Source organism: Melozone crissalis, unplaced genomic scaffold (genome assembly GCF_028551555.1).
Source record: "Melozone crissalis strain CALT ecotype California unplaced genomic scaffold, PUWL_Pcris_2 ptg000036l_1, whole genome shotgun sequence".
Classification (NCBI taxonomy): Eukaryota; Metazoa; Chordata; class Aves; order Passeriformes; family Passerellidae; genus Melozone; species Melozone crissalis.
This window is the reverse complement of record NW_026535814.1, coordinates 13,472,501-13,485,592: the sequence shown is the minus strand read 5'-3', so window position 1 is coordinate 13,485,592 and position 13,092 is coordinate 13,472,501. Positions and strand designations below refer to the sequence as shown.

Genomic DNA, 13,092 nt, shown 5'->3' with positions numbered 1-13,092 from the left:
ACTGCTTTGCATCTTCTTCTTCTGCAGCTTAGAAGTGTTCTAGATGTCCTAGAAAACAGGAAGAAGCTTGAATTGCTTGCTTTTATTGCATTGTTTAATTTTGAGGAACTAAATCTGATTTAAGTCCTTTTTACATCCAAGCCAGACCTTTCCTCAGCAGGAACAGCACTTTCCACGTGCGGGAGCAGCAGCTGGCAGCAGCACACATCCAAGTTAATGAAGTTATAATTGTCCATCAGTTTCCTCACTCACAGAGAGCAGAGCAGGCACAGTTGTTGCTCTGCTTGTTTCCAGTTTTAGTTCTGCAGAGGGAGTTCTCATTTTCTTCTACCATTGCTCGAAGTATAGCAGAGGGTCAGCAGTTCAGATGCTGAGTATACTCCTGCTTTCTTAGTGCTCAAGAAAGATATGAGGTTATTAATGTAAAACAGGAATGGACTTCACACAGTTCCCTGTGGAGTGAAATGGACCATAGTACATGTAATTTGTCCATTGAACCATCAGTCCTGAGGATTATGTCTCAGATATTGGGCATTTTAATCTCTTCAAAACAAAGATTGGGTTTCTCTTTCTTTCTTTTATTCTTTTTCCTTTTTTTTTTTTTTTTTTTTGAGATTGTACCTGTGTGGGTCTGTGATGTGAGCTAGGGGAAAATGTGTATTACGCTCCTACCAAAGCTTGCAAACAAACCCCTGGAACATTCAACTGCTTGATAGTTGACAAAAGTTTATGGAAATATTGGCATGAACATTTCTCTGGATTTTGTGTCTTCAGTTAGGTAATTTACACTTGATTTGGACTTTATTCTTGTCATGTTGATGAAGGTTCACGAGAGATGTGGAAGTTTCTCAATGTTTTGAATTAGTTGCAAGAATTCACATTTACCTGAAAATAGATAATGTTGTAAGATAGGCATGCCTATCAGTTAATAAGCCATTCAGAGTTAAGAAAAATACTCAGTCTTTTTATCATAGCTGAAACCTGTCTGCCTGTGAGCAGTGATGCCCTTGGAAAGTTACATCATTGATGAGGTTTCCATGTTAAAGGTCAAAAGAAGAGTCTAAAGTGAAATACTGGGGTAAAAACCTGAGGCTAAGCCAAAATCATGTATGTTTTAGTGTAATATCTCACATTGTAGTCATGGACTAGCAGCTTGCTGTGGTGCTAGAGTGAACAAAGAAGCTTGGCACAAAATGTATTCCTGCTGTGAAACTTGGCAGAAGAAAGAGATGGATGCAAACAGGAGGCACAGGGGAGCAGCAGTGCAGAATTGATCACCTGATGATGCAGGGTCACAGTCCAGGGAAAAGTCAGCTGCTAAGTCCTCATATCATGAAAAAGGAATTAATTTTAATCTCCTCAAGGAAGATTTGGAAGAAAAGCAGTGCAAGTAGAAGGATCTGCCTGTGTAAGCAATGAGAGGTAGCTTGGGAGAAAGCATTGAGCTGCTTTGGGGAGAATTTAGCAAGTATTTTAAATACATAATTGTGGGCTGCTCAGAGGTGGGAGTCAATTACTGAAAGATGGTAGTGTGGACGTAGGCTGTGAAGAGCCTTGAGAGTGAAGACGTGGACCTTACATTTCTCCTGATAAGGAAGGGGAGCGGTGGTCTGTGGAGATGATCTCTGCAGAAACGTAGGGCCAGTGCTTTAGTGGTGTAGGTGTGTGGGAAGGGTTGTGTTGTGGAGGTACGGGCATTATACAGGGAGAAACTACATTTTCCCAGCATTTCCTGGGTACAAAAACATAAGGAAACCTGGCAAGAGGAAGAAGCTCAGCAGCAGACCCTGCTTTGTGGAAGAGAAATATTAATTTCTCCAAGCGAGAGCAGGGAAGGCTGCAGTTCCTGTGTAGCTCATTTGATCTTGTTTGAGTCACACTGTCAAACTCTTGGTGCTTTCTACTGTTGTCTCATTGGGAATGTAATGTAACATGCTGCTATTGCCTTTGTTTATATCCAAGAATTAACAGATTTGCTCGCCTTGATTTTTTCCCTGCAAAGATGGAGTCTCAACTGTGATATGTTAAATGAAAAGGCCATGAGACATGGCTCTGTTTTTATTGCTTTGACAACAAAAAATGTTCAACAAATGGAAGTATTAATTAGAGATACAGAAAAATCTCTAGAGCCCCAATAGTCCCAACCTCCGAGAACTCCTGCCTGCTGCAAAAACCCTGTGTTGTGAAGATTTTGTGGCTCTATAGGTGCTTCATCCTCAACACTCTTGCATTCTGCAGACCTGCTTCATGAGTCCTTCCCATGCCTGGTGTGGTTACAGTGGTGAATTCAGACCTAACAGCTTTTTTTCCCCCTTCCTTACAGAGCATGAGAAACACAGACTGTGTAAAAGTGCGGACTATATGAATTTACACTTCAAAGTGAAGTGGCTGTACAATGAATATGTTCGTGATCTGCCTGCCTTCAAGGGAAAAGTGCCTGAATATCCAGCGTGAGTGTTTTAAGTCTCCTGTAGTAAATCCCCACTATCTATTTCCTTTTGTTACCTTGACGGTAGGGTGGCCATGTGGATCTCCTGCGGCTGCCTTCAAGATTCATCCTTTCTTACCTCTCAGTTTTCTGTGTTTGTGTGCATGTTTTTCCCCTGTGGTGTTCTGTGCCACTGCCCCTCACCCAGCTCAATCCATTATTGTACAATATCTCCCAACATTTCCGAAGCTCAGCAATGGCATGGACAGACTTCAAGCTACTCTGTGCCTGCAGTGTGGGCAGTTCTTGAATAGAAGATGTGTGCCTACAGATATGCTTTATGAATATATACTGTACATGGATGTCATATGTACACACACACAACAGGATTTGTAAGTAAAGATAATATTTTTCTTAGTAAGACTGGGTGGCTTAGTCGGAAGCTTCAGATAAGCTGTTGCTCTTGAGCTCTAAGCAGTTGTTTGCAGCTTCTAACTTTAAAAGAGCAACAATAGATTTCAGACCTGGAGAAGTTGTATGAGACCAAAAGGTTGTGAGAAGGTGTATGAGACCAGAAGGTTGTCTGAACAACTTGGGGAAAATGGTGTAGCTAGAGTCCCACCCCTGCCTCAAGCAACAGCGGGTATCCTGGGTCTTAGCAGTGCTTTATCTGGTTTTCAGAAGCTTTCAGTGATGTTTGCTTCACAATTCCTTTTATCCTGTGCTTCACTGTTACTCCTTCACTGAGTTTAAGGATTTAACATACACTCTGCTTTTCACCCCCTCCAAATCTTTCTTGCTTCAGTTTGAGCTTGTTATAGCCTATATATAGGCTGCACATAGAGAATAAATTGTTCTGCTTTACAGTAGTAAAATGCTTTTCTCATGCTTCTTTATGGTCTTCTTCTGGTTCTTGTTTGTTCCTGGCTTTCCTTCTAAGTGGGGTTTACTCACCCTTTCAGGAAAATTTGTGTCTGAACGTAACAGTTGGCCTTAAATATTGATGTTTCATCTAGACCTTGCCATGCATTGCTTTGCAGGCAGTGCTGTTGCTTTCATGTGTCATGTGCTGTATTGAAAGCAACCTTTTTTATTTTCTTTTATTGAGAGATATTGCTGGCTAGTGGTGCTCCCAGTGGGCCACTGGCTGCTCTGCAGGCACCCTCAGCATTGTGCCCCACCAAACTGCTGTTCCCACCCTGTACATGACTGTTCTGTGCTGTCTAAATGCAGCACTTTACCCCTCTTAACAAACACATTATTCCTGGACTGTGTTTCCCGTTTGGCACTTGGAATTCTCTTGCCATGCTGTTGTGCATGCAGTCCCTCAAGCCTGGTGCTAGCTGCATGCTAATCAGACTTGAGGCAGTTGGGCATAATTGCTCAGTGTGGGCTGTGGGCCTGATTAAGAAATCAGGTCAGCAAGAGACATAAGCTGCTCGCTGAGCAGGGTGCTAGAGTGGCAATCTCAGAAGCCCCTTTCTCTTTGCTATGCCTCTGAGTCAGGGCAGTCTCATGCAAGCCATCAGATATTCTTAATCTCTCTTTTTCTCCTGTGTAATCAGGATAATGATGCTCGGTTTTGTTCTGCAGTCTGTTCTGCTCTGCTGGCCTTTGTGGTAGAGCTTCAGTGCTCATGTGCATTTGCAGCCACTGGCTTTGTTACTTCACCCTCCTGTTTCAGTACAATAGCCACATTGTCAGACATAGGTGATGTTTATCTCAACTGTAACCTTCACCTCTCACAAAATATCCCCCTGATATGAATTGTCCTTTGATTTGCTTCATCACAAGTATTTTTAGCCACAGAACTTAGTTAAACAAAGGAGTCCACACATCAGGTTTGCACACTGGTAAACTCCTTAGATGAAACTAAATTGCTGCTCTCCAGACAATGGTTAGGCTGTTGATGTCTCAGGTTTTAGCTTTTATATTTTCAGATTCTGTACTGCTTTAGTGTGTAGATCTGAGGTTCATATTAGGGGATAGTAAGCTCTCTTCACAGAGTATGGACACAAAACAATTCCTTTTCTTGCTGGGGACCAAGGACAAATGATCCAAATCTCAGGCCCCAGAGCACAAACAATGGCAGAATGAAGAGAAAAAAAAAAAAGAAGCATGGGACTTCATAACCTAAAGCTATAACTGGACAATTAACTCCAATATGCTAATGGACCAGAACTTCTAAAAGTGAGAGACCTTGTGACTGGTCTTTCATTTTATGACCATTTTGGGCTCATCTTGGGTGTAGCCTGGCTGGGCTCTTGCATTGCCCAAGGTATATCCATTGGGGCCTTTTAATAAATACCTACTTTATTCTTTAACTCCATCCAGCCTCTGTTCTAGATCAGCCTTTACAAGGCATTGCTGTCTGTCTACTTGTAAGGCAGAAGGCCATCCACAAATTCACTTTTCCAGTTTATAAACTCTGAGAAACCATGTTCCTGGTAGCCTTGAGATATGATTGAACTAAGTGCAGGGTGCAAAGTATTGAAATTGAAGTTTTTATACTCCCTTTATTTTCAGAAGCTCAGAAGCATTTTCTGAAATGGACGTAGCTATATAACTAGGAATGTATCTTCAAAATTTCCTCTCTGCCAGCTAAAAGCTGTGAAGTTTTCCTGAAAAACCCCAGCTTTTTAGGTGTGTAAATACGTGCTTTGTTTAAATACTGATTCTAGTGTGCAGGTAGCATTGTGGATCTACTGGAGACTGCCTCCTCTCTGGTGGGGGAAGATATTCCTTCCTTTGAGATCCTGTTCACTTATTCTGTCTCTGTTCACCAAACACAGTATTTATCATTTTGCTCATAGGAACCCTACCTGCCTTCTTGCCTCCGTTTTTGCTGAGGCACAGGGATTGTTCCTTAGATACCCACAGCAAATGAGCAAGAGTAATTCACCTGCGGTGTGTGACCATGAGGGAGCCAGGCTCATGGCCAAGCTGAAATGGTGGCCTTTTGTGTTACCTCACTGTTGTGCAGCCAGGAAAGATGAACTTACATTTAGTCCTGAAGTGCTGCTGCCTTTCCCAGCAGGCAGGACTGAAGTGTATTCTGTGCAGACCTTGTTTGAGTGTTTGACTGTGCCATCTGGAGCCAGGCTGTGCTGACCCCTGTGAGCACAGAATGTCTCTGAAGCAGCACCGTGAGCCACTGCTGTGTGTGCTGGTGGGTGAGTCATTTCAGCGTTTGCTTCCTGGCCAATAGGTGAAGCAGAGGAAGGAGAAGATATTTGCCATATTACAACATTTCAAAGCTATTTCTGCATGAAATCGGATTATTTTTATTCATTTCTGTGCTAGATAATTTTGCATATTGTTCTGGATATGTTGCCTTCACAGTCCTTGGAGTCCCCTGACTTGCTCAGCAGCCCAAGCTGATAGTAAAAGAGGTATTTGGCCAAAGATAGTTCTAGGTCTGTGTTACAGCTCAAAGCATAGTTTGGCCCTGAATGTAGACATAGACTGGAAGTACTTGTAAATTATTTGCATCTCTTAGGATTTTGTGTCAGCCAGAGGACAAAATTGAGGCTGGTTTTGCAGATGTACTTACAGAATTTCCTGATCTCAGTGGTTCATTCAACATTCATAATAAGCATCTTCCTGAAGGTAATGATTCCTTTTATTAGAGGGGGAGCAAATACACCACTCCTACCCACCCAACAGTACAGTTTTCTCTGCCACTTTTGCTTAGACAATTTGGCAAGACAGTTAGGTATACCTAGGCACTTGATTTTGTGTAGTAACATATGCTATCCATAAAAATGGGCAGTGTTCTTAACAGCAAATGGCTCTTTCTTGTGAATGTGGTGCAATAACTAAGGATGAATGATAATCAGGAAGTTGCTCTCCTTCTCAGAGTGAAAACTGTGGCTTATGGCACAAGCAAGTAATCTTCCTTGCACGTTGACCTGTGACATGTGAAGCAGTCAGCAGCTCACAGCTTGAGAGCTGTGAAACAGGTGGAAGATGTATAGTTGCTTCCTTGTGAAGTGCCTGAGTTCCTTGTTCCTTTCTAAGGCTTAAGCTGTTTAAAATACACAATTGCAGTTTAAAAGAAAACGTTGAAAGCTTGAGAAACTTGCAGCAGACTTCAACATATGCTGACTTTTAGGAGCCTGAAGTGCCATTGAAAAGGAATTCTTCCAGAATACAGGAAGTCCATATGTCTGTGACAGTGTTCCACTGTTGCTGTCTATAATAAATAGGTCTACATAGACAGGTTGCTGTTGGCATTTTAACAGTGTCAGTTACAATTTCCAATATTAGCATTGATGTGCTTTATATTTCAAAGTGTAGAGATTATTTAAGGCTGTCTAGTGTGCTCTGCTTGTGAATTTGCTCTTGATCTCCCTCTCATGTCTGGCACATGCTTTCATGTTCTTTGCAAACTCAGCCCACAATTAGCACAATCTCTATGAACACAGCTGCCTGTGTAGGGAAGGCTGTACTCTGTAAAGCTCATATAATAATCTTTTGTTTGGACTGAATTACACGTGGACACTTCTTTCTGTTGTTTGTGAATGCTGTTTAGTAATATTTGAAATGAAGATTTGCTTCAGCTGTGCTGTGTTGGCACTTGCATGCAACAACCTCTAGACAGACATATAAATAAGGCTGTAAGTGCTGTGTTACTGCTTAAACACAGGCAACAAAAACACACACACCCTTTTGTACTGTTTGTGTCCCTTGGAGCCGAGGACAGAGCGACCAGCTGTCGGATCCCATCACTGAAGCTGCTTCTCAGCTTGCCTATTTTCACGCTGCCTGTTTGGTACACCCAAGTGAGCAGCAGGACAGGTGCCTGTGGGTCTGGAGGTCTTCCTTGTGCTCTCTGGCATGTGGATGGAAGGGAAAAACATGACAAAGTGCTTTGAGGTGAAGCAAAGTTAAAAGGGAAGGTATCAAGAAGAGACCAGACAGGAAGAAGGACAAGAACAGCTCAAGTGATGGTAACAGGCCCTGTTAACTTGTGTAGAGGTGCAAGTATATTTGGGAACTTGGACTGCACACATGGGCAGCAGCATTCAGACAACAGCTTTCACAAGCCGTGCTGGGGTTGGGTGCTCCTGTTCCTGCTGTAATTTGCTGTCTTTGCTCCACTGCAGGTGGTTTGAGCAGTTTGTGATGCAGTGGCTGGATGAAAATGAAGATGTTTCCTTGGATTTCCTGCACGGTGCTCTGGAGAGAGATAAAAAAGATGGGGTATGTAGGTCACTACTTGGTGCTACGTCATACAGTGCACAGAACCAAATAAAACACTATAAATTCAGCTGTCCTATAAATGGAGGATGTAGTCCTTTTTGCTACCTAAACAGCAGGGAAACTCATTTATTTTAGCACTTTACAGGTCACAGAGAACTTTTTAATAGCAAGGTGCATATCATTCATTTCTGTCTGTTCTGCTGCTGTTAATCTGTCAGCCAGTGGTTTGGTGCTCTCTCAGCTCTCTCTGTTAGGGAGAAGTAATTGAAATTGAAAATTGAGGCACTTAGCATGTACTTAGTCATGCAGTGAGAATGTGACCTTAATCCACTGACAGACCAATCTTACTCTTAATTTGCTGAGTATTGCCAATGCAGAGAAGAGCTTTCCTGTTATTCAGTGACTGTTGGCACTGTAGTCTGTGGTACTCATGCAACATTCTTTAATACCTAAATCTAAAAAAAAAATTAAAATAGCTCTTTACTCTCTCCTTCTTTCCTCATTAACTGGCAGGCAAACCATGCATTGCAGTAAGGATCTCAACATCATCATACATTTCCCTGGTGCTTGTCACGATCATAGTTAGTGAAGGACAGTAAATTTATAATCCAACCAAAATAGGCTATTTATCTTCTCTAGGTCTTCTTAAGAGTTTTTGACTAATTCTGAGGAAGATGTAGGTTTTGGTAAAGTTACTGTGCCTTCAGTGTGGCAGATGATGGAAACACCCATGGGTGGGTTTACTTCAGATCTTTCCATTTGACAATGATTCTCTGTGCTTCTCTTTTAGTTCCAGCAAACATCCGAGCACGCTCTGTTCTCTTGCTCAGTGGTGGATGTGTTCACCCAGCTCAACCAGAGCTTTGAGATCATTAAGAAGCTGGAGTGCCCAGACCCTGTCATTGTTGCCCACTACAATAGGAGGTTTGCAAAGGTAATACCCTCAGCATCCAGATGTTTATCTTTTCTTAATGGGCTGTAAGACAGTATGATTTTTTTTTTTTCTGCTTCCTGGAGTTCTTCTGCAGTGGTAGAGGACAAGTAACAGTGCTCATGTCTTTTCTTCACAGACTATTGGGAAAGTGCTGATGCAGTATGCTGACATACTCTCCAAGAGCTTTGAGTCCTACTGTTCCAAGGAGAAACTGGTGAGTTATGCTGAGCTTCCCTTTTCCCCCAAAGAATCATATAATTGTCCTGATGAAACCAGACACACACTGCACCTGACCATGGTGATGGTGTAAATATTTTCAGTGTTGTTTTTTATCATCATCTGGATGCTTTTGAAGTTTGAATTCTGGCTTGGACCTAAAATAAAAACAGGTCCTGAAGATGATATGCAGGGCATGGAGACTGTCAGGTCCCCTCGAAATTAACTTCCACACTGTGTGGAAGTTTAATCACACACTGTGTGATTAAAAAAACCCAAAAGTGGGCACGATTGCTCTGTAGGTCTGGTACTTAGAGAAGTCTTTTCATCTGGGTATTCTGAAAATGGGAACTGACCATACCATTTCAAACTGGAAAAAAATTGGTTTTTTTAAAATTATTTTTTAAAATACACGTGAGTGCTGAAATCTCTGCACGCAGTGCCTCCTACATAACTCTCAGATCTGGTGGTACTTGGGAAAGGGTGTTGAGGCACAAAGTCTCCCACTGGTGACAGTGTGTTGGCATCCTGAGCAGTCACCTGCTTTTGTCCCTTCAGCCCTGCATCCTGATGAACAACATCCAACAACTGAGGGTGCAGCTGGAGAAGATGTTTGAAGCCATGGGTGGCAAAGAGGTAAGAGAGCTCAGAGTCTGGGTGTTATCCTCATTCCTCTGCACTGTTGTTGCTGGGTTGTTTGAAGACTGCAGTCATGAGGAGAGCCTTGGGACACCTGGCACTGTGAGTGTGGGGAGACAGCCATGACTGAAGGCTTCCCAACAAAATCTGTCATCAAATGCAGGAGCAAACATTTTGGAGTACAGAATAGCATAGAAAAGGAAAGAAAAGATTGGCTATTGTGTTCACATGGGCATGGCTGGTGGAGGTCTCTGTACTGTGGGCATTGAATCGTTTTAGATGTCATATAAATGTGGGACAGTGCCTTTTGCATGAAATGTCCAGTATGTAAAACATTACAGACATGCAAATGAGTTCTCTGCTCATGTTTTGAGGGATATTCAGATGTGTCCATTTGTTATGAGATGGTAATTTTTACAGAAATAATATTTTACTCCTCCAGGTCACTGTTTTTGTTCTGCTGTAATATATGTATATTTTTTTTCTCTTCTTTTTTCATTGCTTTTCAAGATTCAGGAAGATGAAGAAAAGCCTGCTGATGCTGATGTTAGGAAAAATTATTTTCTAGTGCATTTTCTTTGGTTGTGTTGTGATAGAATCTGTGCTATGACCTGTATGCCAAGAGAAAAGTCAGCTTTGCTGATGGACAGCTCAGTTTTTGCCTGTATTGCTTTTCTAAATCTTGCTTGTGCTCAGTGGCAGAATTCTGTGAAGTGGCAAAAATCTCAACAAATAGATCTACCCCATGAGGCAAGGAAAACTGCTGTCATTCTTTCACATGTCACCTCAATAATCCTAATTTCTGAGTCCCGCATCAAGAACTAGCATAATATGCTTCCTGCTGTAATAGCAGCAGTAGCTAAATACTCATTTTTGGAAAAGAATAAGCTTGTGATGAAATGTTTGCAAAGTGGCCTATAAAAGTTTAATGCCTGTGCATATAATTTCCCTTAAGGAATCAGTTTGCTACTATTTTCCGTAGTGGTAGCCATTAAGTAGGGTTTCCCTATATTTAAAATTGAAAATATCCCTTGATACTGTATTAAATAAAGAGAGTAAAAAGGTGTTTCTTGAGGTTATTGGCTACTGTCCCTAGACTAAATCTCTTTTCTGCATTCTACCCTTTAAAACCTTCCACTGGAGGTGTAAGTAAGGTAAAAAAGGGGTAATGAACCCACTGTTTCCCCTGTACTGTGGAATCAAAAGACTGGAAGGGGAGAGAAACCCAGACAGTGAAGAATAAAACAGGAAGAAATGTGGCAAACACACTAAGAAGCTGGGGGTTTTTTGTTTGTTTTTTTTTTCATTTTTTCATTTTCTTTTCAAATGGTGCTTATTGCACTTCATAGGGCTGCCACTGATCACGAGAAATAAATTGTGTTGTGTTAGGTGCCTGCACTATCTGCTGTCCCCGGGGGTTTCCCGCTTGGTGACTGTGTAGTACATTGCTTCTTGACTCAAAAACTGCCAGGTTCTCGGTTTTGCTAGAGTAAACAAGGTCTTGTCCTAGTTTGCATAGTCTGTTGGCTGCAGATTGAACCTGACAATTGGGTAACAATAGGTGAGACAACAGTTTTGATGATAGAACTGACTGGAAATGCATCTGTGGGTTCTGTCCTCCTTCAGGAAGGACAGTTCTTAATTTCTGTGGCAGATTTATTCCATGGTCATCTGTCCATGACACAATAGCTTGCACAAAAGTAAACATTATCCTGACTGCTCTATGCAAAAAAACTTCCTTGGGAGAGTAAGAAACTACCATAGTGGTGTGCCCTGGTGTTCAGCTGTTCAACTTCTTGTGTTCTCAAAGGTGTTCTTGAAAGCCAGGTACCAAATATTCTGTTGTTCCTGTGGCAGGTATGTTCCTTGTGCCATGTGTGCAGCCAGACCTTCAGACTGGGTTCAGTTACCGGGTGCTTGTGGCTTCATCTGCTTCTGGTTCCCAGATCCATCTCGATCTGCAGCTGTAGCTGTAGCACTGCACAGTTCTGGAAAGCTCTGAAGTACTGCTGCTATGTGTGTTCTTTGCCAGTGGGTCCAGAACACACCCCTAGGGAAATTCGGATCACTTATTCCCTTTTGCAGTGATGGAAATGAAGGGACAGGGCTCACCTGTGGTCACCCTGCAGTGTAGTGGCATAACATGGAACACAAGTGCTTGCCCAATACTATTTATTGGGATTGGGCCCTGGATATAGTGCCTTTCTTTACACTCTCCTCCACCCGCTGCCCCCATTGAGTTATGGTACCTTTTCCCTCACTTTTCTTATTCTTTTCTAAACTCTAGTACTCAAAACAGGGCAAAAATTGCCCAGCATCTCTGAGTTTAATGTGAACATCATGTGGTCTGTGAACATTACTCCTCAGAAGCAGTAAGGACAGCAGCAGAGCTTTAGGAAACTCTCTTTGGAGGGATTCCCTTGGGTCGAGGCAAATATTTATAAACACATATGCATACACAGAGAAAAATACCTTAAATAAATTTTAGGAATTAAGATAAATGCTTTTCTTTTCCTTCTGAGCTGTATTGATCTCATGGGATCAAAACTGTTTCATCATGACTCAGGAGCATTCTCAGACATCCCAAAGGCATGTGTTGGAAAGGCAGTGTTTATGAAGTGGCAGATAGCATTAAAAGCATAATGAAAAGTGTGAAACTGGGGGGTGAGTCCTGGATATCTTTTGAAACCTTTTATTTCTCTGAACCATCTCCAATACAGCAGCAGAGCAGAGATTATAATTTAGGTCTCTGCTGGGATGGGCTACACACATTCAGTGGTAGTGTTTGCCTGAACTTGGCCCCATTTATTTAATTATTCATACTTTACCTAATAAAACCTAATGTGACTTTCATTTTCTGCCCACCTCTGTGGTTTTCCATCAGACTTCAGCTTGCAGTCCATAATTTTGCTTAGCTTTTCATGAGTAATGAACTCATGGCAGTGAAATTAAAAGGTGCTGTACTGCATTGCACACTGCTGGAGTCTAGATGTAGTGTGAAAGACTAGTTTAAAACATTTCTACACCTTTTTTCTGCAAGGGAAGCATGTGAGCTGAGTATCAGAGACAAGCACTGCCTAAGGAACCCAAGGAATTAGCTGCTGAGCAGCAGCATATTGTCATCATACAATTTTCATGCCTTTGGCTTAAAACTAATCTTCACAATTAAAGCTTCAGGAAACTCTCCTCTTAATGCTTTGCAAGGGTGAGCCCACATTTTAAATCCTGAGTTCACCACCTGAATAACAAATTGCGGGACAGCTTAGAAACATCCAAGACTTATATAGAAATATGCTCAAAGGATTTGTGATATCTAGTGTTTGCTCCTCTTTAGCATCCCGCATGCCATAGCTAAGTCTGCCCTAGTGTTTGAGAAGTTGGCAGCTATTGTTTGGATTCAGTGCTCCATGTTTCTTACTCTTGAATCCTGTAGGAAAGTGGGGAGATGCCTGAAAATTCAGTGCATGTCCTTAAAGGGGAGTTGGAGCTGCTGAGCTCCCAGGGGCTGGTGGAGGGAGGCAGACCAAAAATCAGCAGCTTCAAACTGGAGGCAGATGAACTCCATAACTTGCTAAAGCTAAAATATGTTAGCAGGGCATAATTCTTCAGCTGCTGACATGCCAGATCAGACCTGATGATTTCGTAAGGTCTCTGCCTTTTATAGACAGGA

At 42.1% G+C, this 13,092-nt stretch overlaps 1 protein-coding gene across 5 annotated transcripts in view; it reads left to right on the top strand.

The window, feature by feature from the left end:
• UNC13B (unc-13 homolog B) overlaps positions 1 to 13,092 on the top strand; it is a 206,892-nt gene that overhangs the window by 163,232 nt on the left and 30,568 nt on the right. For all 5 annotated transcript variants that reach the window (XM_054283505.1, XM_054283504.1, XM_054283503.1 and 2 more), the window contains 5 exons: positions 2,324 to 2,450; positions 7,537 to 7,633; positions 8,424 to 8,567; positions 8,704 to 8,781; positions 9,342 to 9,419. In XM_054283505.1, the coding sequence (XP_054139480.1) occupies positions 2,324 to 2,450; positions 7,537 to 7,633; positions 8,424 to 8,567; positions 8,704 to 8,781; positions 9,342 to 9,419 (524 nt within the window). The remainder of the gene's footprint in view (positions 1 to 2,323; positions 2,451 to 7,536; positions 7,634 to 8,423; positions 8,568 to 8,703; positions 8,782 to 9,341; positions 9,420 to 13,092) is intronic.